Consider the following 25928-nt stretch of genomic DNA (forward strand, 5'->3'; position numbering starts at 1 on the left):
CCCATTCATTGTTGCATGGAAAGATATAAAGCATCTTATGTTCAGAATGCGCATCACATTAGTTACATAAAGCAAGAAATCATAACACGAATTGTTAATTGAGAAAGCACGATAAAACTACAAGAAACTATGTTTTTGTTGAAGAAGAAGGGAGATGAAGATTGAGCCATTGAATCAGTGTCAGACTCTATTCATATGGTGCCAGGCTTTGTAAGGGGTCACAATAGGAGACATGCACAGTTACATTTTATTGAAGAGGTATGGAAGCTTGTAAGGAGCATCCTGTATTAGCTAATCATGCTGTGCTCTGATTATTGGCTTGCAAAGCTAATTGCTCTATGGTTGGCGTATGTCATTATTTAAAGGGATTACTTTAGCATACTATAAGATTAAGCCTTATAATTGAGTCCTAGCCCATATATAAATAAATACAAATGTCACATCAGAAAGTCATGAGTACTAGTTGTTCTATTACTTGCTTGTTTGCCTCTGCACTCTCAATCAGCCACAGTGTGTAATGCAACTGATCAGAAACGAACAATACATTTCTCACAAAATGTATAGTATTAAGTGCAAATCCTCTGAAAATTGTTGCACAATTAGCAGGTTTCAATGAAGACCCAGTGTTTACTCAATACAAATGCTTCTTAGAAAAGTTTAGTGTGTTAAATAAAAAAAGAAACACTGGCAAGTTCAAGACCTACTTTTCATTCACTACAGACCTTAATGGGCTAAAAGGCATCTTCCCTTTTATTGATTACAAAAAGAGGAAAAACAGGAATGAAAAACATAAAGTGCCATAAACTTGTGGCAAATATCGTACTCGACACATTGTCATTATACTGTTCTGGTAATGCTTGAAGGTCAGCCTTTTCTGGAAAGAATGATGATGTTGGGCTTACAAAGAATACAGTTTTACAGCTTTCTTGGAGCACATGTGGGTCTGAGAGATTGTGGTGTTGTCTGTCCTCTGTTCCCTGGTAACAGAACAATACTGAATGAACACAACAGAACTATTATTGTTTTGTTTTAAATTGCCATAAAACCATATCACAATGACTTGCATTAAACTCAAATTAAAAGCATGGATGCAGTTATGAAAAGCTTTACCAACAATCAAAGACAAATTAAGAATATGCAGAATGTACATGCATTTCACTATTAAGGTCAGAATAATTATTTACATCTGATTAGGTTGCATTAAATTAAATGTCTTTATTCAGGACTATCACTGACATATAGTCACTTCTAATATTATAGAAGTCAATCAGTTGTGATTTAGCTATAGGACATGTTATATTTGGGGGTGTAATTTAATCAATGTAATGTCCTGATGGCTATTTTAAATGTGCTGACCATATATAAATATTTAGTGAGTTTGGAAGCTGGCTTTTTAATTCACAGGGCTGAAGGATTAATTTCACACATGGATACCTCTCCCAAGCCTCTTTTTACTGCTTTCTGTCTGGTGTGAACATTAAGAAGAGGCTGTTATAATGATATGTTTATTTCAAATGCGGGACTACAAAATCAGACTACAAACATATTGACTGTTCTTAAGATAGTTCCACATTACAGGGCAATCTTTTATGGTCTGCAATAACTCATAAATAGCAGTGGAAACTACCAGTAGTTTAACTCAATGGGTTTATATCTAATTAATTGATTTAAAAGTATATTATCAGTTGTATATATATATATAGTAACTGCAAATATTAAAACACAATTTAACATGCAACCTGCATCACAAGATATAATGACATAACTAATCGTGAATCCATCAAGCCTGCCAGCTACAGTTGCCATCCTTCAGACTGAAAAGAATATTGTGGCAAAAGTGATTTTGCTGGGTGCTGTCTCAGCAGTTCTAGTGACGCTTGTTTTAATTATGCATTATAGTGGCAGGCTGTCAGGCTCTAAGTATTGGTCCCCAATAAAAACCAAAGCATTTGTTAGGTGCAGCAACAATGAGCGTGTGCGTGTGCATTAAGTGCACAGGTCTCACTCTATACTTACAGCTTTAATGTCTTGAAAATCCTTTTGTTTTTTCATATAATTGTATTTACTTTAATTTGGGGTATTATGGATGGTATGCACCAGAATAATAAAGGAACCAATGATAATGTTACAAATTCTAACACGAGTTTGGATTTAAAAGCATTGGTTATTATCCCTTTGAGTAAAAAAAAAAAAAAAAGTAAGCCAGACTGTATATTGCCTTCAGAAGCACAGGCAAGGTTGAAGAATGCATTATCATGCAAGGCCGTAATACAGAGCCCTTTGGGACGAGGAGCTTATTTTTATGAGCCACTTTATAGGGTGAGTTTTAGAATTAGGTGAAATCCATTCCTCCATTACAATAAAATACTGATAATAAATCAAATAAACAATAAACGTGTTGTTCAAGAAGCATCTGTATTCACATCTTCAAAAAAAATTAAAAAAATCTGCACAATGTGATTCTAAACATATTTTGTAATGTTTAGAGGCAAATAAGATGCACACATATTCTGTCAATTAGCAGTCTTCTGATTCTGGATTTGGCTTTTCCTTTTCTTAACAGCATTCTTTGTTCACCAGTGTTTTACTCTGATGATTTCATTGCAAAATGACACACCCCTCACCAGTGCTTCAGATTGAAACTATTTTCATGATGTGATAGCAAGATACAGTCAAGTAATAGACGATTCAAATGTGGATGGGGGAAAAACATAACACAGGAGGTCTCCATCGTTGCTCGAACTTGATCCCAAATCAATTCTATCGTGAGTTAAAACTTTACGGTCCTACGTGTTTTTTTGTTTGCTTTTTTCATGTAGATATCTTATTGCAAACTCATCTGGGACATTTCACAGCCTCCTATTTTTACTGCAGTGCCCCTGTGAGGTGAGAAAACTTCCATTTAAACTTGCAAACTTTCAAAAACAGGTGCTCTTGTTTTGGTCACTTCTCTATAAACATATTTTTTCTCCACATAGATGTTTTTTTATGGAATAACAGAGATATTAAATAAAAAAAAATAATACTCTGTTCCTAGAGCAATGGTATAATAGTAATATTTTATTAGTAAGTCAATTAATTAATTCAGATGGTCAATTATACACGTGCTCTGAGTTTTTTAAATAAATATTCAATCCAATTTTCGCCAAAAGAATATGCTATTCTATCTGATGCAATTCAAAATGGTATTTTGACTTTATTAAAAGGCAACATAAACACTGTTACATAGGATGTATCCCTAGCCAGCTATGAAAATGTAAAAGTGAACAGGATTTCTGTTTTAGATTAGAAGTTTAATAATAACTGTTTTATTAGAGACCTTTGTAATAGAAAGGTACTACCAGCAGCCATATCTCGTTGGTCTTCTGGAGATAATGTTAAATGCAGTAAGGTGTGGACTACCATATAGTAGACTATTTTAAAAAAAGTTTTAAAAAATAGATAGGGTAAAAAACTTAATTAGAAGGTGGTGATATACTTTTTGATTATAAATGGAATTACAATATATAATACCCCCTGCCTATATTCAGATAAAATGGGGGGGGGGGGGGTAACTTTATTATATTTAATCTGGAAAAAATGATATAACCACTTTAATGGGCAGGAAAATAAAAAGTTATAAAAACGTTATCCTTATTAAAACATTATAATTATATTTAAGTGAGGCAACCCATGGTTATGTTTTAAATACTGTTAATTTTTGTAATGTCTTAAAAGGGAGGAACTTGTGCTTGTTTTTGGTTTGTAAGGTGGATATCTGTTACTTTGTACATGTCTCCTTCACACGTTGTATTGTGTAATTGTACTGCTTATTTTGTATTCAAAAGAAGAAAAAAGCCGACATTTCACACTAACTTCTGTTTTTACCCACAATGACGTGTTATGAAATGTGCCCAATTCATTTGAAGAGTCGATACGTTAGCTAATCTGACTCATACTGTCAGATGGCAAACTTTTTTTTTTTTTAATTATTAAATTAAATTAAATTAAATTAAATCAAATTAAATTTCCAATGCACTTTCACGGAAACAGGAAATGCACCCTAATCAGCAGACTGTCACTCTGATCATCTGATCAACTCGTAGGCAACATGTCTTCTAGGTCGGATTTCTTCAGCAGTTCCCTGATTCTCGGCTGCTTTGTACTTTCTTTTATACCCACAGCTGAAGCTTTTGGTTGATGGAGGGGACGCGGTTGCTCTCCTTCTCGGAATGACAATTTCCATTGTTGGATTTTGTGCCTGTCTGGGTTGGTATGCGCGGAAAAGAAACGGACATCTGTAAGATCTGATGTCTGTAGCAGTACAGGCCCGTGTACCCAGAAATTAAGAGTCTGTATTTTTCATGGACATTCTGAAACATGTTTAAGAACTTGTTTGTAAAAGGCTTACCTTTTTAAAAGCACAGTTACACTAAATATGTAAACACATTGAACTTAATAATTACTACTGCAGTGAAGAGCTGCGTGAAATAAGACGACTGGGCAGTGGTATTCAGCAAACTGGAAATCTTTGTTTCTTGATACTAGTGGAAAACTGTTTAACATCGCAGTTTGATTTGTAAAGGAAAAGAAAATCAATGTGATTATCTGTGGACGTTCGCGGGACTGTCGAGGTTCTTTCCTGAAGGCTTGTCTGCAGTATCTGCGCAGAATGCACCATCTTATTCCATCGAGACTTGATGCGCAGCCATTCACTTTCACTCCAGCTTTGGAGCTCTTTCTACATGCTGTTACCGAACTGTATTCCCAGATTGCGATGCGAGCTTGTCTACGTTTTACACGTTTGGGAGAATACAGTAACCTTAATTATTGTCAGTTAGAGTCTGTCATAGTGAAAAATTAGAACCGTTTTGCATACTGTATGTTTTGCATAATTTAATGTATCGAGCCTGCACTGAATCTTATCCTGGCATTCATCACCTTTCAGACAGTAAACACGCTTTGTTCCAGGTGCAGACTGTTGTTTTCCTACTTTCTTTTTAAATTGACATTTCTGCATAAACCCCAAAAGGTGTGAAAGTATGATCATTGATTACCACATTCTTTAACCAGCTGTAAAAATGCAATATTTAATATCGTCATATTTCTGAAAAATCTTTCCTAAACTTCTAAGTACCAACCATGAGCAATACTGTTGCATACTGAATGTACATTCTTCAAAAGAAAAGTGGTACCCTTTAATTGTGCATATTCATAAAAACATAAGAAATAAAAAATAAGTCTGAAGAGGATTATTTTGATTTCCCTGGTTGCTATTTTTATTTTATTTGTTTTGTAGAGACCTGTGGCGTGTGGCTCAACTTTTTACACCATTGGCTGTAAAAGCTGTCCTACTATATATATATATATATATATATATATATACACACACACACACACACACACACACACACACACACACACACACACACAGTACCAGGCTAAAGTTTGAGTACACCTGCTTGAAACCAGGTTTTTCATGATTATCTGTGCTTTTAACTGTATAAACTTGTCTATAAACACTTAATATTTCATTATATGATACGTGTACTTATATAAGCTGATAATCATAAGTGAATTGCATTTAAAATTTTTATTTTTTTAGAAAATGTAAATCTTGTCAATTTCAATGAAATGGTTACCCAAAGCAAGGGGATTTCAGTCTTAAGCCCAAGTCAGTTAAAAGTCTGAAATGTGTTTAACACGGTGTTAGAACAATGGCCTAAGTATAAAAGTGTCTTTGTTAGAGGTTCTCTGAGTTAACTAGCATGTTACCTAATTAACCTTTTGTCACCAATTATTGTTAACAGGTGAGGGTCCATGATTACTATAAATCTAGGGAGCAGAAAATGGCAAAATACGCTCAGTTAAGCAAAGAAAAAAGAGAGTCTGTAATTACTTTAAGAAATGACTTTAAGACAGATCGCAAGAACTTTGCAAGTGTCTGTAACTGCTGTGGCCAAGACCATTAAACGAATTGAAGAAACTGGTACTTATGAGGACCGAACAAGGTCAGGCAGGCCAAGGGTGATCTCAAAATCAGAGAACAAGTTCATTCGAGTCACAAGTTTGCGAAACTGGCGATTAACTGCCCCTGAAATACAAGCTCAGCTAAATGCTACTAGAAGTACAGATGTTTCAACATCAACTGTTCAGAGGAGATTGCGTAAAGCTGGCCTAACTGGAGGAATTGCTGCAAAGAAACCATTGTTAAGAGTGCAGAATAAGAGGAAGAGACTTGCCTGGGCCAAAAAACACAGAAACTGGACGTCTGAGGAGTGGAAAACGGTCTTATGGACCGATGAGTCAAAATTTGAAATATTTGGGTCCAACCACTGTCAAGCATGGAGGAAGCAGTGTCATGGTCTGGGGTTGCTTTGCTGGTGACAGAGTTGGTGATCTTTACCAAGTCCATGGCAAGCTCAACCAGCATGGCTATCATAGCATACTTCAGAGGCATGTCATTCCACCAGGATTACTTCTAGTTGGGCAGTCCTTCATTCTTCAGCAAGATAATGACCCAAAACACACCTCAAAGTTGTGCAAGAACTATCTGGCGAAGATGGAAAGTAAAGGACAACTCAATCTAATGACCTGGCCTGCCCAGTCTCCAGACCCTAATCCCATAGAACTTGTATGGGATGAACTGGACAGAAGAGTCAAAGCAAAGCTACCCACAAGTGCCCTACATCTCTGGGAATTGCTGCAGAAGAGCTGGGAAGACATGTCGGGTGATTTCCTGCTGAAACTTGTTAACCGAATGCCTCATGTTTGTGAGGCTGTTATTAAGGCAAAGGGTAGGTATTTTGAGGAATCCAGGATTTAGAGACAATTTTCAATTTTCTTGAACCTTGCTTTGATACTCCTTGTGTTTTGTTTTGTATATTGTAACGTAAAACATTGTCAATTATGAAAAAAACCTAGTTTCCAGCAAGTGTACTCTCTCTCTCTCTCTCTCTCTCTCTCTCTCTCTCTCTCTGGTGAAGACTGTTCCTCTCTCTATATTATATATATATATATATATATATCTAGATATATATAGAAATAACTTCGGGTTTGAAAAAAATTTTTTTAAAATCCCCTTTTTTTCAATTTCATCCAAACATGCAAATTTAGGTTATATACAATACTATAATGTTCTTCACATTAAACATAAATGGCCCCAAGTCTCTCTTTACACAACCAGCAATACAAATCATTTACCGACCCAATCAATTAGCCTATTTTATAAATCTCTCTTATAAAAGTTTACTTTATAAATACAGTCAATTCAACACTGTAGTTAGGTTACCTACTGTACAGCAGTAGGTTTTTTTTTTTTTGGGGGGGGGGGGGGGGGGGGGGGGTTGTACGAGTTTACTGGACAACGTTGTGCAGGTGCAGAAAAACTTAAAAAATGCTATTATCGTTACAGCAGCATATATATGCTTGTTCTCTTTCCATTGCTGTTTCAAATACGATAATGTATATAATTGAAATAACAGTGGGGGGTTATAATTGCTACAATTGTTCTCTACTTATTAAAAATGGTTTTAAACAAGGGTTACATATTCATGTTAAATGCAAAGAGGAGTTCCCTTTTAATCAGTGGAATTTGGGCCGGGGGGGGGGGAGAGATGGGTATTCAAGGTTATGTGAACCTCATGTTGCTTCTTACTCTCTGAAAGTAAAGGATGTGATGTAATAAAAATGTGTTCTTGCTGTCTAAGTTTATTTATTTATTTATTTATTTATTTATTTGTTTTGCCCAGTTTTAAATCAAGATATCCCCAGGGAACATAATTGCAAAATTATATTGCAGTACAGTGCATCTGCACCAACATTAAAATACACGCAAAACTAGGGCAAAGGAATGTATTTCCAGACAATAATATACTCTAATAACCCCTAGTTATTATACTCCCCATCTCACATTGGAAACGGACCTGTTTGACATGATGTTATCATTTAGCTCTCTTCCTCATCTTCCAAGTTACACATCAGGATTTCAACATTGGCCAATTTTGAAGCTCTGATATTCTCTTTTCTAGTGTTAAGAATAAACAAAATTTGTCTACATTTTTAGGGTCAATAGGTCTGTATTAATATCAATAGGCCAGTTTTCAACATACCTTCAAAAGCTTATATTGTTTGTTACTGTACAGTATTACTACTGTTGTTTATATCATGTAAACTATAATGATGATAATACTATTGTACATTAATCAAAAACAAAGATATAAACAATTACCTTGCATTTATTAATATTATTATTACTATTATTATTATTGTTGTTGTTGTTGTTTACGGTAATAGTTATCATTTTTAATGACACAAAATAGATAATTTGAATGTGTAAGTGATAAAGATGTTCAAAAGAGAACCAACAACCTGTGTTTTTTTTTTTTTTTTTTTTTTTTTTCAGCATACATTGTGTCAGCGGGAATATCTATGTTTGGCAATTATTTAGAAGGCATACATTACAAATACATATATCAAATTCTAAGAATATATATGGCCCTGCCAGCACATCAGAAGAAAGAAACGCGAGGATGTAGCACGTGCCTGGGTGTATAATTGATGAAGAAAATGTATTTATTGATGCTGCTCCCATTGAGCAGATGTTGCCGGGAGAGACCGTGCTGCTGCAACAAGACAGGACGCGGCTTGGATCACAAATAGGATCAGTGCGCATGCTCTCGCTGTGCCACTTACATTCACTGAAAAAAGAGAACAGGCAACAAAACCAAGCATTTTACAGCAAAGTGGCTCCTGCAATACAAATAACATCTGGGGAAACAGAGACAAAACCAACAGGTATGCTTTTAGTTTATTTCTTATCAGTTTATTTTGTACGTTGTTACAGTTTAGTATAGCTAGCAGTAAATAAAACACTTGCAAAATGTACGGCTTTAATGGACGTTCTGGTAACAGTGTGAATGCAGTTCAACATTTACTGTCAGAAATCTAAGGAACAGTCTGCATTCTGACCCTTGTATTTATGTATGCGCTGAATCTATTTCTTTTTTTTTTAATGAATTAGATTTGTATTCAAATGTAGTTGTCAAATAAAAACGCCATACAGGTTACAAATTTGAAATTCTTCTATGTTTAAAATGTACAGTTTCAATTCGATGTAAAAATGTATATTAATGGCAACGTAATTAGGCTTTCCATACCCTTTAAAAAAAAATGGGTTGATTACTCGTTTCTTTATGCTGCCATACCTCTGGGTGTGATACATCACTATTAAAAAAAAAAAAAAAATCCACGAAAATAAATAACAAAGGCTATATTTAAGCATTGTTCAATTTTATTTTTTGAATTACCTGAAATTGTAAATCTAAATAATTAACTAACAAAGCGAGGTGTTATAGTAGAAATCCTGTGTTAATGTACAGTAAGTAATTCAAGTGAACAGTTAAATCGACAAAAAAAATATTGATGCTTAATGCTGTATGTATCCTCCATTAATTTTCAACAATGCACGAGCTCCAGGAGGCAGCTGCTGGCTTGATACATTCTGCAGGGTCTTTGGGAGTGAGCACCATCGTTCACGGGGGGGAAAGCAACCATCTTTTTGCTAAAGTTTTGCTTATTTCACGTGACGATTCAAACTGAAGACTGTAACTGGCCAAGTGCATTTCTATAAAACAGATTTCAAACGAATAAAGTGCACTGTAATTCTTGACCTCTGCCCCCCCCCCCCCCCCCCCCCCCCCCCCCCCCCCCCCCACCCCCCCCCCCCCCCCCCCCCCCCCCCCCCCCCCCCCCCCCCCCCCCCCCCCCACCCCCCCCCCCCCCCCCCCCCCACCCCCCACCCTCCCCCCACCCCCCCCCCCCTCCCCCCCCAACCCCCCCCCTCCCCCCCCCAAACCCCCCCCCCCCCCCCCTCCCCACCCCCCCCCCCCCCCCAACCCCCCCCCCCCCCCCCCCCCCCCCCCCCCCCGCCCCGTTCAATACTTCTTTATGTATTTTATATACAAATTCGTTCAATACTTCTTTATGTAAAAATAAATACCATTCTTGTTAATGCAAATGCTCAATCCAACAATGCAGTCTGTAGTTAATAAAATGCTTATCATATAAAAAAAAAAAAAAATCAAAAGAAAATCTAGAAAGATGAACAAAGAAGTATTTTATTTTTGCATTTTGTATTTTGATGTATGTTTATTATATTTGCAATTTGATATAAAACAATACCATTTTACCTAAACATACTGTATTCAGAAAGATAAAGCAACTCATTTAATACCTTAAAAGAAAACCTGATTGGTGGATAATATTTTTCAGGGGTTTGGTTGTGATGAAACAAAAGAACAAAGGATGGCTTAGAAGAACGACAGCTTCCAGTCCTGGATTGTATTTTAAAGCACATATATGGATCTATCTCCTCCTTGTGAATCTAGATCATGATACTTGACTGAGGCTACCTTATTAACCATCCATCTATGGCGAACTATAGTCATGCGGGTGACCACAACATCTTGCAGAATCTTTCTCCTCTTACGACTTTTCTCAAACTGACTTCCCTTGGCTTCATCATTGGGGTTGGCATGGTTGGTAACCTCCTGATATCCATCTTATTGGTCAAAGACAAGACCTTGCACAGAGCTCCCTACTACTTTTTACTTGATCTTTGTGGTTCAGATATACTCAGATCCGCAATTTGTTTCCCATTTGTGTTCACTTCAGTTAAAAATGGTTCATCGTGGACATATGGAACACTTACGTGTAAAGTGATTGCCTTCCTGGGAGTTTTATCTTGCTTTCATACTGCCTTTATGCTGTTTTGCATCAGTGTGACTCGATACCTAGCCATAGCCCATCACCGATTCTATACGAAAAGGCTGACGTTTTGGACCTGCTTGGCTGTCATTTGTATGGTGTGGACTCTTTCCGTGGCTATGGCTTTTCCACCAGTCTTGGATGTGGGTACCTACTCCTTTATCAGAGAGGAAGACCAGTGCACTTTCCAACATCGCTCCTTCAGAGCCAACGACTCACTGGGATTTATGCTACTTCTAGCCCTAATACTTCTCGCCACCCAGCTTGTCTACCTCAAGCTTATTTTTTTTGTCCATGATCGCAGGAAGATGAAACCAGTCCAGTTTGTACCAGCCGTCAGCCAAAACTGGACTTTTCATGGTCCAGGAGCCAGTGGCCAGGCGGCTGCAAACTGGTTAGCTGGCTTTGGAAGAGGCCCTACTCCACCGACCCTGCTGGGAATAAGGCAAAACACCAATACAACAGGGAGAAGACGGCTCCTCATTTTGGATGAATTTAAAACTGAAAAAAGGGTTAGCAGGATGTTCTACATTATGACGTTTTTGTTTCTTACTTTGTGGGGCCCCTATCTTGTAGCATGCTATTGGAGAGTGTTTGCCAGGGGGCCCGTGGTGCCAGGGGGGTATCTGACAGCCGCAGTCTGGATGAGTTTTGCCCAGGCTGGAGTCAATCCATTTATCTGCATTTTCTCCAACAGAGAGTTGAGGCGCTGTTTCAGCACAACACTCCTTTACTGCAGAAAATCCAGGTTACCTAGGGAACCCTACTGTGTCATATGAGGGCTTTGTTGATTGAGCTCTGGTTTGCCCTGTGTTTGACAGCGTTCCCCCTCAACAGCCAAAAAGTGTACTGTCGATCAATTACTTCAAAATATGAGAGAAGGAGGGTGCAGTAAATGCGAGATTTCGCTGAACTGCACAAAATGAAGCGTCCTGGAGAAGGACAGTGTTTATGTTAACTTGTAAGTAAGCCACTAATGTGGAAGTTTGTTTAATAACAAAAAAAACAACAACTTGAATATATTTTTGTTGGATCTATAAAGATTAATTTGAAGTAAAAGCAGCAAATGGTTGCCTCCAGCAAGTCAATGAATATTGTTTGTTTTACATCTTAAAAAAAAAAAAAAAAAAAAAAGTTGCACTGAAAAAAAAAAGATGTCAATACAAATATGTGTTTAATAATTGCATTGTAAGGAGGATATCTGTGGTTTACCTAAACAAAACAATACTTTATTTTACAACAGAGCTTTCATTTTGTTTGCTTGTATTATTATAGTAAAGCAAGGTTTGTCAGTGTGGCTGACACCAGTGTTGGACTGCACCAACACGAGAGGCAATGAATTAAATGTAAGTGTGTTCTTTGGGGTTGTGTTTTAAAGTTGTATTCATACTTGTTGATTGGCATTTATTTCTCATATTAATCATTAATATTCCCCTACTGACTGACATGATATTATTTTAATTGTAGTTTGAACAGCAAAAACTGCACAACTATGGGTTACAACTTAGCAAAACCCTTTTTCTGAGCAAGCCACCAGACAGCTGTTGATAAGACACTCATCACTCTCAGTAGGAACCAATGTAAATTGCATCATTGTCTGATTCTTGTGGAGGCATTGTTTCCTTACAGTAAATGGATACTATCTGTTATCTAGTTAGGTTTAATTCTGAAAGGTGTAAAATATTGATCCCTGGTGTATCTGAACCAGCACACACAAAGCAATGACCTCATTTTTGTAAAAGTCTGCTCCCCACCCAAAACCACAAGGAGCTTATGTGTGTGTAATTTATATTTTGGAGAGTTGTCACATTGAGACCAGAGCCTTAGTATGAAATCTTGCACAATTTGTAAAATATGTATTGTATCAAAAGACTTGTCTTGTTTATACTTTCTGCACATTTTCTCTACTGATTGTTTTGAATTATTTACGTTTTAACTTGTGAGAAATGAATATTTAGCATTATCATTTTTAGTATTTTAGAGGTACTGTAGAAACAGTATAAGTCTCTGAGTCTTTCATTCTCAGAGATCCAGATATGTGGGTATATTTAAGTTTATGATTGCATTTGCCAAAAGTTACCTGTGTAATCTGTTGCTTAAATTTTGGAAATAAAATTTTACATTTTGCAAATATGTTTTTCATTTTTCTTCCTGCTCCAGAACACAATCTATGAAGCCTGTAAATACACAGATTTGAAAGCTGTATTATTTGCTGTCAGTCAATGCCAGAAGTTTAAATGAACGACTGATGCAAAGTAAGATTGACAAATTGTATCATCTCCAGCACAAAGTTATGTAGTTCATCATAATTACCTGTCTAGTGGCATAGATCTGTTGTAATACATGTAAGTCACTTCCGTTTAAGGGTACAGACATGGTAACAAAGGGATTATATAATAAAACCATCACTGTTTTGGACTTGTTTTTTTTATGACGGTAGGTGGTGTAGCAGTTTGCAGTTTACTTGCCTTTATAACTTTCTTCTCTGCATTGCTGTAATACTGACTTTCGTTCATAATTTGGCGCTATCAGAAATAGTTAAGAAACAAAAAATGCTACAGAGAATTAATATTTTGGATGAAAATGACATAATGTAATTTTAAAGTAACTAACTAAACTGACCTGTCCATAGAAGCAAGGAAACTGAAATATTTTTTTTTCTCCCCGATTAAACGAAGACATCACCCTGTATTTCGTTACTAACCATGGTGACTGTACATTGTAGTTTTTTTTTTCTTTTCAAACCCATTAACAGCCTTAATGGGATACTTTACTTGTCCTCTAAATCAAAGAGCTACACTAGGGAGCTAAATGAAAGATATGGTCAGTTGGTAAGCCCTGTAGTGCAGTATATACTGTAGATTCCTGATCAGAAATGTTTTAGTGACTTATCAAATTGGATTATTAATGAGAATATATAGAAATAGTTCCTTTAGTAAAGTTGCTTGAATTGCCAGCTCACTGTTGACAAAATATTGCCTGTGCATTCATTGTATAGTTCTACTGGAAGATGAAACATTAATTCAGCCTTGGTTCCACCTTCCCGTAATGCAGACTATTTCTTTCTTTTTGTTGTCCATATGATATACCCTACATTTTTGTAGGCCAATCAACGTCAACAAATTGATTTATTATGATATAACCTGAAAACCACCAATGTCCCTTAAAGGTTGTGTGTCAGCATGAAAATAGATATACATAAAAAGTGATGTGAAAAATTAAGTACCGTATTACTTCAATTTGGTGCCGCTGCATTTATTTTAAATTGATCAAAATGACGGCGGCACTTAAAAGCCTTTATACGAGTGCGACCTTTATTAATAATACTACAATTTTCAAATGCTGCAATATTTTATTACATGATTTATGACATTTTAGAAGTATCGTGGTTGCTTATTTTCTGATACGGTAGCCTACCTGTCTGTAGGAGCTTGTGTGGCTAACCTACTTTGACTACAGTATATTTAACGGTGACATTTACCAAGAGCCTATTAGGTGGGAGTTGGAAGGTCAGGGGAGTACTGTACCAGCGAATCAGGAGTACGTATTCGTTGTTAATGGGCGGGACAATGCTTGTGTGGCAGTTAAATCCAAGAGTGTGACGTAGGTGGGTTTTTCTGCACCAAAAATGACCTCAGAATATCAGTTTGATTTCTGTAAAAACTACAATATATCCTACTTGTTTTTTTTTTTCTCACTGTAACTTGCTTGTTTGTAATTTCTCTGCAAGAGAAACTGAAACTAAATCTTCTCATAGATAGTAAGCACAATGTTTTTATTTGTACGGGATTGAGTACGGGAATTACAATTGAACTAAAAACAAAACAACAAAACCACCTATAAGAACTTCAGAAGGACTGCTGTTCTCTCTGCATAGTTTATCCTGCATTTTCTTTCAGAACTGTATTACCATAAAATAAAATGTGCTTACTATGTCTGTGTACATTAGTTTGTAATTTACTTAGTAGATTGAGGCTCCCGTCTCTTTGGGGGCATTACATCTACATAGTCAGTTTTATGCGTTTATTTGTTTACTCTGTGGTTTTTTTTTTTTTTTTTAGTAGGGGGAGAAAAAAAATACCTTAATGTTTCTTTACTGATAGCGGCATTTATTCGAGGGCGGCCTCTATTATAAAGCTGATATATGACTGTGGCATCAATACGAGGGCGTCTTTAATACGGGGGCGGAGCCAAATTGAAATAATATGGTATTTAACTTCCCCTTTAAGTGAAGTGCACTGATTAACAGTAGATGGCAGTGTGCGCTGTATAAAAACAAAATTATTCAAATTAAAGGTAAACAATAACACTTTAAAGTAAAACATTTTGATCAATATTGATCAACATCACAGCAATATATTCTATATTGTTGTTTGTGGAGATGCTTTGCACCAAGTACACTCGTTTTTCAGTTGAGAAAATTGCAATTTCATCTTTTAAATTGTTTTTAACGTTGCATAGAGTTGCTTTAACTATCTGAATCCAGCTGGGAGCCTCCTCTGAACTTGATTAATGCTCTGCCCCTGTGCTCTGGAATAAACAGGGATAACTTACATAATAATTTGGATTATTTATCTAATAACATCTGAGGACATCATTGATCAAATAGCTGGGTCACAATGTACCAGAAATTGCATAAAGGGGAATTACCTGGTACAGGTTTGTTATCTTTATAATTATCACAACAACCTTGCTCCAGTAGGGAAGCCTGTACATTCTTTGCAGGTGCCTACCCTTAATAAGATATATTGTAGCTTTCCTTTATTCATATCTACAGGCATCCATACCATGTGATGTGGTCCTGTTTAAAAAAAAAAAAAAAAAAAAAACATCAAAATAATTAGAAAATTCCTATTGTGTGATAATTACTGTACTGTGAGCACTGAAATGTTTTATTACATACAGGCATGTCCTTACATACATATAGATACCCAGTACAATACACAATACTCAAACAATAATAGTTATGTTAAGATATACTTCTTGCCAAATCTTGCAAAACGCTTTTTTAAAATGTATCACGTATTATTGTACCACAGCTGAATATACATTTATTACATCTTAATAGGCATACTAAAATATGCATAAATTATAAAGTTTGTAGTGAAACTCATAAAATAAGATAATGATCTGTCCCTTGAGGTCTGCATTAACAAAGTTTTGCATTAAGTATCATTGGTCTAGTTTATCTTTATTATAGATGACTAAACCTTGAATTAAACATGGATGAATAGAGGCCACTGGTCTACTGTGATGTAATAATGGAATCTGTGGCTATATATAAAAAACAATGACTATAGTTGCTTAACTAGTTTTTAAAACTACTTTTCAACATTATGCACAAGATTAATAAAAAAATGAATACAGAATTATTGGATCAGCCTATACTCTGGGGGGATAAGCTACAGCTGGATTTTCTTTACCGCATTTTACAGCACTGAATCGATCAGATCAACCCCATAGGATCAGTTCACAGAGCCCAGAAAGTTTTATTTCACTAACGAGCAACAAGTGTCTGAAATATTTATGAGCTTTTAGGCATGTGTTATTTGACTAATTGTGTTTATGCTATATGTAAAGTTTACAACTTAAAACAACGTAATTTTAATTAATACAGTTTAACAATTTAATGATACATTTTTATTAGATTGCATTAAAAAAATTCTTATGCCTTGAACTCAGTGGGTTCTTTTTTTTTTAAATTATCAGACACATTTTATTTTTGTATTACATGACTGAAAATAAATAAAATCACCACTGGTGAAAAAAACATAAGCCAGGTTGATATAGGCTTCAATATGCAGGTCCCCCACTATTCATATCATTAAAACATACCTCAATGGCAACAGAGCTGTTACTAATATTTTGGAAGAAAGGGTTAGAAATCACAATCTCAATGTGAATAATGAACTAGTAAGCCTCATACTACATACTCACAGTATGTAGTACCAAAAATGTGTCTTTATACACGCACACACATAGTTTTTTTTTAATTTTTATTATTTTAGTATTACCACATCGTCACATTAGCTGTAAAACCCACTGCAGTGCAGGTTTCGTGACGCAAAATGTTCCTTTTAGTTTTTATTCTTAATTGTCGCAACAGTAAAGTGTCTGGCTGCTCTTGCTATTGCAGAAGGTACTGTAAAGAAAACCCATTTTACATTCTTCTGAAACTTGACTTCATTCTTTTAGCATCCTCTGTACAGCGGTATGTTCCTTCTTTCCATCTCATGCATGTGTGTTTTGGTAAGCAAGGACAAACTGTGTCATAGTGCCATTTTCTAAGAGAAAGCATCTGCAGGGTAAAAAATAAAGTAGTAAACAATTATACAGTATCAATTTATATATGTAAATCTACTTAAACAATCCATGTAGATATACATTACCTCAGGACCTTATTAAATCAATTATTCTGCTTTCAGTTTACATTTAATGGGATGTTTTTAAACTATTCCAGTTACCTTACTGTAAGGTAAGGTAAGTGTACCAGTAGTACCCAAACTGGATAAACGACATACATATGTAGCAAGTGTTTCCAACAACAGAGAACACTATTCTTAACAAGTGTATATTCAAAAGAAATGACCATGTACATATAGATAACTATTTCAAATTATCTGCAAATTATCTGCCATTCAGTCTCAGTCACAATGGGCAATACCCGACCTGACTGTGGTAGAGGACTGATAGCAGTTGCTTCCGTATCCAACACCATGCAAATTTTCAAAAGTGAAGAGTCTCTGGACCTTTTCTGGTGAGAAGACTTTGCTGACATTTGCCATCCCCAATTTATAGACAGTTTTTTGTGGTTTGGTCACATATCTCACCCTAACAGTTTATGGTGACCCTCCACATTACAAACGGCAGGTGATTGTAATACTTTCTACCACATCTTTTTGAGAATAGTTAAGCAGTATAAAACTATTCAGAAGCAATTTTCTATGCATGCTGGAAGGCTGCTTGGTGCTCATTATAAAATGGTAACAGTGATATAAGAAAATGGGCCATGTCTTATATCATTATATTTAGCTCATGTCAGAGACAGAAGCATATGGATAAAAATTTTCAAGTGCATTAGCATTTTGGCATTGTTCCATATTTGGCTTTTGCTACCCGCGGTTGATCCTAACAAATTTCACCTGCCTAACTGTGCAAATCCTCTCTGTGGGTAAAAAAGGATGCCAGTCTGAATTAAATTACACAAAACATGCTTCTCTTTACAGCTACATATTACTTTATTTTTTCACTCTGTTTTATATCAGAGATAAAGTTAAAAAATAAAAAATTATTATAGTGACTGTTTAAAAAGCATCGCACAATCATAGTCTGGATTTTGGTATAGCGTATATAAACATGTGCATTTATCAGAGCTGTTACTGCTAAGGTTTGTCATTTTTAACCCTTTGCTTTTTTAAAGTTATCACAAATGTTTCTGTTTTTTACAGGATTTGGAATTGTTGGCTGAGTCATAAATTGTCACAATACTTACCTACACAGTCACGTGGGGAGTGAAAAAGGATCTTGGCCTACCACTAGTAAACAAAACTTGAATTTGACTGAAAACAATATATGCCTCGGCCAGTAGTACATCTGAGCTTGTTCCTCATAGGCCATGTTTACACTTGTCAAATGTAAACTGTATTCATGTCAATGAATCATCCCGTTGCTATAATTGTAAATGAATTAATTTAATCTAGGTGATTCAACTCTTGCTCTTCAGACACATCGGTGCCATTTCCAAAACGGATTGTGACAAGCTGCTCTGATCAAGCACACATTTGGAAGCCTTGATGTGGATGTTGCAGCGTACTTTGTCATTTGTTTGGCAATGAGCCGGACGATTCTTTGAAAGTATAATAACTTTTATCTAGGAAAGGGATTTAGCTTTTTTTCCTGCTTGTTTCAGTTTTTTAGTACCTGTATCTCAGGTACTGTATGAGGACTGATAGGCAAACATAATGATACATGTTATAGACAATTTAATTCAAAGCATTTTTTCTAATGGAAAACATCTTTAGAAAGGAAACATTTAATTCTCCTTTTTCTCCTCCTTTTGAATTATTTTGTGTTCTTTTATTTTGTTATGTCTTTATAATCCAAAATCCAATTGTATTATTGTGTGGTTCAGATGCAATTCATTAATAATGGAATAAGCAACACTGGAGAGTTATTTCCTAAAACATGAGTGTCTTGTCCACATGGTAATTAAATAGTAGCTGTGTATGGTATTCTGGTATAAGAAAACTCTTGCTTGTACCTTTTAGTTATTGTAGCAGTATTCTAAAATAAAATCTGCAATACAAAACAAAATATGAAACAACAAAAATATCTCCCAAACCCGTTGTCATTAGATAAATAAAAATGTATTTTATTTAAAAAAAAAGAAAAGATATGCCAGTGTGATATTGCGGGCATTTTTCCTGGATACTAGATTGTTTAGCTCTGCATCACACAAGGAAATGCTATGTACTGTTGGAACCTACCTTGGGGATGTATGGGCGACACTCATCTCCCTGCTGACCAAATGGGGTGCAGAGCTGGAGACCTCGGATCCACAGGCTTCCAGCACAGCACCAGCCCCTAGAGCACTGAGCATCCTCTTCACACACCTAGAATGAAAGAGGTGCAGAGGCATAACAATCAATGGTACAGTGAGCCTTGGAAATACATTAGTGGTGTGTTACAGCAGGGAATTTACCAGAGATTATGAACTACTTTGGTCAGTAGTAATTGTCAAGGGCCCATTGTACTTATGTAATCCAGTTTGTAATCCCTGGTGTAGAGGGTGTTACCAGTATAATGAAATGTGTCAATGAATCTGCAATTATATTTCCATAGCGTTTCAGTCTCATGGTGTAAATAACTACAGTATGTACTGAGGTTACACAAGGTTAAGAGGTGGATTCATTTGGGGATTTTATGTCTTCAGCTGAGTTCCATCTCTTCCTGTGCTTAAATTATTGTGTGTGAGGATCTCATTATGAGAACTCATGACAGCTACCAGGATTTAACGAAACAATAAACAAGTACTGTATTTTACAGAAATTAAGGTTGATAAAATTGTCCAGACTTTATTTCTCACTTTGGAAACTGTGTATCTTGCCAAAACACCATTAATCATCTCATGTGCAGTACCTGGTTGTTATATCTAATGGTTTTTAAATTGAATTATTTTTTTATATACAGAGCACAGAAGTTATGAAAAAAGTTAAACACTGTGTATCTTATACAGTTCAACCAATAAGGAACAAGGCTCCATATATTTATAAAAACATGTACTTGTCTCAGTGAATGAATTGACTTTGGGACTACACACAGCAGTCCCACAGTGCCTGTATGTGCATTAGCATCACTGAAGATATGTTGGGTCATGATTATTAAAAATGCAGTTTGTAGTATTTATTGCTAAAGGAAAAACAGCATTTGAATGTCACAAAACTAGTTACAATCAATTCAGATTGATTTAACAATTAAATAGTTCATGAAGTGTTATTTATTATAATATTCTTATATTTTGCATTGTAATTTAGTGCTATTATTTGTAATCATGGTAACACTTTAAAATAATGGCCGCAAATGCATAAACAAATTACGGCTGAGTGTTCCACAAATAACATGTGAGTATTTCATGCACTTCCTTTGAGTTCTAAAGTAACCCTTATGAATTCACTGTTATTGTAATTCCTTATGAATTCACAATTTATTCTTCACTAATTCATACCCTCTTATTTGCCCACCAGGGGATTGTGAGAAGTGTTAATTCATACATAAATGCATACCTTATACATGTAATCAACATAATTTGGAATGAATACGTTGTAATTGAATCCACATGAATTAACAGGCGGAATTCAAAATTAATCATAAGAACAACACAATAACCCCAGCAAGAAAACAGATTTCTTTGCATTACAGGGACGAAGGCACTATCTGATTAGTTTGTTTACTTGACTTAGTTTGACCATGTATGTATGCATGTATGTGCACATGTGCTGTATCTATCTGCTTCGTTATCTATTTATTTCATGCAATTTTAATGTGTCTAGCAGTTTTGCTCGTATCATCATTTGGGAAAAGTATTCAGTTTGTACATTTTTTCGAGTTGTGGAAGTGAACAATTACTTATTGGATCCAGGGTGTATTCATTAAAATGGGTTTTTACCAAAACAAAAACAGGGGAGTGCTTTTAATATACAATTATTGAAACAGCATCCTTTATTAGTTGACAGAATTGGCCTGGTATTGTATTTTGGAATGCTGTTACTTTTGTAAATTAACTTGAGAGCATAACCTTGAGTTGTTACTTTGAGATTATTGATTAACTTTACATCATTATAAATAAATAGTTTATTTATCCAGGCTGAAGCAGCAGCTGCACAGACAATATTGTATCAGGGTTAGCTGCTGTGTGGTGTGCTGTTTGGAAGTAATAGTTAACTGGTTTATTATTTATCAGGCTTTAAAGATTGTTTGCTATAAATTAAATGCTGAAATACCAACTTTACCCACAATATATTATTTTCCAAATAAGTAAATGCCAAAAGCACAGCTCTAATGACATTTTGTTCTGGTGCCCCTGGGTGTCACTTGCATTGAACAAATGTACTTTTTGAGACAATACATACAGTTGTTTGTTTAACATATGTTTAAAGATGATACAGTTTGTTTTTGTTTTAAGTCTAGGTTTTCTTGTGTTAACTATTGTATTTGAATGTCGCACTTTTCCCATCACTTAATGAATGGTAATTAGAATCATAATGCAGTACCGTGCTACATGACTGCAGTATTTAAATAAAATCTAAATTACATTAGTGAAAATAACGTAGCTCCCATTTCTGAGATCTGCTCATCAAGGACGCTACTAGAGGCTACATCTCTAAAGGACAACAGCATCCACAACAATGAAGAGGCACAATGTAGTCAGCTTAAAGGGATATCACTTTATTACCATTTATTATATAATTTTCCCCCTTTGGATCGTCCATTTACACATATGTTACTTATTGGATATGATCCCTAAGATTTTAATTATTTCTAACCTAAAGAAGAAAAAAAAGCTTTACACCAATTTAGATCTGCTTAATACACACAATAGTGTATTACTGCATTTACCACATGCAAAGTTATACAAAGAAATGTAATATAATTATTTCCAAATGTGTAGTTTTAAACAAATTGAAATATTTGTTTTCTTTATCACCGTTGTTGTTATTTATTTTTTTAAAAAAAAACAAAAAAACATTTCATTAATGCATGCAGATATCACAAAAAAAAGATAATATCATTTAAAAAAGAAATATTTGTTTTTTTGTCATTTTCTGAAAACAAAACTAAAACTGGAAGTGTTATTTCTTTTCAAACCAGAAACCCAAACACCCCTTAATCCTGTAGAAAAGCAAAGTCAACACAATCTAATTAGTATTTACTTACCCCAGTTATGACAGCCGCTCCAGCAATATAAACTGAAACTAGAACGCAGAAGACCAGGAGCTTTCTCATAATGCCGACGATACAAGCAAACCACTGTGTTCTAGATGCATGAGAAAGAGACACCCCTGTGTCGCTTTATCTTTCTTGTTTAAAGATGGAAAGTGTGATAGTCCATGACGCTGGTTCATATCTGTTGCATTCAGTCGTTAAATATATTATTGTTGTACCATTGATCGACCAGAGACCTGATACGACTGATAAACACAGAGGCTGTCATTTTATCAGTACATTTATCAGGTTTGAATGGGTTTTTTTTTTTTTCACTTATTTAATACAATTGATAACACAGCAGACTTTCAGCACAAGTTCCTTTTATCTGTACAAAGATTTCTTGTCACCCTTCTTGGACATTGCTGCTTTGCTCAGGCAGGCCTTACAGACATCACAAAGAACTGCATCCCACCTTCATTCAGTCCTCCACATTGGCCAATTTGGAATAGCCACTAACTGTACAGCAGTCAAGTATAGGATTGATTTACTGGTTTTGCTACAGGAAAATTAGTGTGTGCCAACAAATCTTACCCTGGTCTATGATGATTTATAGCACTTCTCAGTGAAGAAATCAACCCAAATCGCGTACTTTAATCCAGGTTTGCAACAACATTCTACTTGGCCTGCGTTGGGAGGGAGGTATAACGGGTGGCTCTCCTCTTTGTGATTCCATGACCAGCAAGTCCAGACTTTTGCTTCGGTTCTGGAATGGAGGTTGCCCATTGATCCTCTGTCAATCAGATTGGTAAGTGGGTGATCGTGCAGCCATCGAATTAAGTAGAAAAACTTTTTTTTATTATTTAAAAAAATAATAAAAGCTGCTTTAAAATGTGTTCTTTATGTGGCCACAGATAATTTGGAGATGAAATAAGCTGCTTAAGTTTCTCAGTGCGGCAGAGCAAGCCACATGTGTTGGGGGATACTGAAATAAAAGTAACACATCACAAGACATAACTTGCTGAGATGATTGAGCTGCTACTGGGAGAAGTTTTGGCAAGCTGCTTGCTCTGATTTATAATGTAAGACTTACCAGCACACAGGAGTCTAATATGGTATCTAGCAGAGGCCATACTCAGTGGGTATCAAACACAACAACATGCACGTTGATGGCATGAACACGAGTCCTGTTGAGCAAATCAATTCTATGCATGGCGGGTGGGTTTAATGCCACGTGTACACTCTGTTACACCAATATAAAATGGGAAATCTGCCAACTCAAATAATTAGTGCTTCACCTCATTTTCTTCATGATGTTCCTTAGTTCATTTGTGCCAGTTACATCACTCCCAGATACTCGCTAAAACATCCCTGATATGTGGCCAGCACTCACTAGCAAATGCCTTGCAGAACAGAGATATAATCCACACATACTGTATGTAATGCTTAGTCTTTTAGGTCCCAATCTTGATGTTTTCTTTATGACATGGAATTGTATTAACAGTACAATAATGAGTTGCTAACATAACACAGCTGAGCATACTTTTTTCTGTATTGCAATAGTAATAATTCTATAACTGCATTAGCCTACAAATGCATACATTGATTCTATTCATAAAACATCATTTTGCAATACTTTGTAAACAGGAGTACTTTGTAATACTTTTTTTTCACATTAATATGGAGTAGTTCTAAATCTTAAAGGAATACTTTTCTTTTTTATGAAAGTTCTTTGTAAATGTGTCTATGAAATGTACCTACATGCATACTCATGTCATGAATGCATAACAGCTTATACGTGCTCTAAAACTGTCCAAATAGTCTTAATCAGGAGAGGCCTTGGAAGAGTTTGTGAAAACTATAGTAGTCATGGATACCAACCTATTTATTTCAATGTGTTCATATTGTCATAATTGAAAATATTAACACATTAGCCTCTGCTAGCTTATATTTACATTTTTGATGAACAAAACTCGTAAAAATGTGACTGTTATAACGCAAGCTTCTCTGGTATGAATAGTCCTATGTTTTTTAAAGTAGCCAGCATGAGCAATTAAGCACATTATCTCTCTTTTTTTTTTTTTTAAATACAGAAATTGCTTTATACACAAATAGTGGGCACCTTGAAACTGAAAATTAACTTGACAAAAAATACATCAAACTTTTTCAGTTGTATTCCTTAATTTATGAATATCTCTAGATGGAAAAAGAGAATACTGCAATACAAATATTTTTTTCTAAGTCTAGTTCACCACTCAGACATGAACTGGCTCCTGTCACTGGAAACAAATCTTCCAGAAACACAACTGTTAGCTGGCACTTCTCTGCCTTACTGTCATGGCTGGATTTGGATGGCCAACCATTTCTAAAATAGGTGGGGAGAGTGACTCTTGTGACACAGACATTGTGTTGGAGGTACTGTGGTTAAAGTCCAGGGCTTGTAAGCAAAAGGTCACCAGTTCAAATCCCATCTCTGCCATTGACTCACTGTGTGACCCTAAGCAAGTCACTTGACCTCCTTGTGCTCCATCCTGGAGATGAGATGTCCTATTGTAAATGACTCTGCGTATAATGCACAGTTCACAGCCTAACTCTGTAAAGTGCTTGGTGATGGTGGTCCACTATGAAAAGTGCTATATAAAAATAAATATATGATTATATGAATAAGAAAGCAGTAAAAAAAAATACTTCCTACTAAATATTATCATCCATAAAATGCACTTTTGAAAAGAACAAACAAATCTACTCTGCTGAAGCCTTAAATGTAATACTAGTGGCGTGGGGGGGAACAGTAACAACTTAATTTTAAAAACACTGCCTGATGAGTGCAACGTGTATAATGTAACTCACTAAAGGAGAGAGAGAGAGAGAGAATAATAGCTGGGCTTCAGTGAGTTATAAGAAAATAAATCCATCTATAAACTGCCACAGAAACCCGAGATGGCATTGTTTTCGTGTAACTGACTGGAGACCCATTATTATTATTATTATTATTATTATTATTATTATTATTAAATTTATTATTATTATTATTATTTGTTATAATACATGGATACTAGTGTTCCCACCTCTGATTTACAAAACAACGTGACACCAGCGTAATTTCATACTAAATAAATAAATAAATAATTATTTTGATGACATTTAATGTCCTGGTAAGTCTTACAGATTTCCCAGCACAGCTGCATAAAGTCGAGAACAATTCAGACAAAATGGAACGGGTGGCAACCCTAATGGACACCCCTGTGATGCTAATATTAAAGAAGACGAGGTTCAGCGGTATACAGTTCGTTTCACTGCTGTACAGACGTTCTCTGTCGTTATCCGTTTCTCCAGTTTCTCTGAGATACGACTATACCAGCTTTACATCTTTTTGTTTGAACGTATTCTCATTTTGTTGATCATTAATTAACATTTATGTAATGTAGGTGTTGACAAGTGATTGAAAAAGAGACATTTTGAGTTTGAATTTAAAGTATTGGTCTCGAGAAGTCGAATGGGTCAAAGTTCAATTATATTTTCTTCTAGACTGGGAATCATCACTTTTTGGCGTCACTATACGCTATACGCCTTTTTTTTTAGAGTGGCTCAGGATGCAAATATAGCCTTCATCCATCTATCTATCTATCTATCCATCTATATATGAACCCCGTTACCCCGATTACTGTTGGTTCCGCTTCCCTTAGATTGGTTATTTTCGACTGTCAGTCCTGCCCAAGTCTCACGGACAGGCAATCACGTTGCGTTTTGTTGGTTTGCTA

The 25928-nt window shown here is 35.6% G+C and overlaps 1 protein-coding gene across 1 annotated transcript; it reads left to right on the forward strand.

Annotated features, from left to right (window-relative positions):
• Positions 1-8431: 8431 nt before the first annotated feature.
• LOC121319957 (probable G protein-coupled receptor 85) lies at positions 8432-13589 on the forward strand. Its single transcript, XM_041257963.1, has 2 exons — positions 8432-8775; positions 10252-13589. The coding sequence occupies exon 2, from the start codon at positions 10410-10412 to the stop codon at positions 11523-11525; it is 1116 nt and encodes a 371-aa protein (XP_041113897.1). The 5' UTR covers positions 8432-8775; positions 10252-10409; the 3' UTR covers positions 11526-13589.
• The last annotated feature ends 12339 nt before the right edge of the window (positions 13590-25928 follow it).

This window comes from Polyodon spathula, chromosome 8, assembly GCF_017654505.1.
Source record: "Polyodon spathula isolate WHYD16114869_AA chromosome 8, ASM1765450v1, whole genome shotgun sequence".
NCBI classification, from domain to species: domain Eukaryota; kingdom Metazoa; phylum Chordata; class Actinopteri; order Acipenseriformes; family Polyodontidae; genus Polyodon; species Polyodon spathula.

What these genes read in the sequence shown, in the direction of transcription:
- LOC121319957 (XM_041257963.1), top strand. Translation starts at nt 10,410, where the DNA reads ATGGCGAACTATAGTCATGCGGGTGACCACAACATCTTGCAGAATCTT.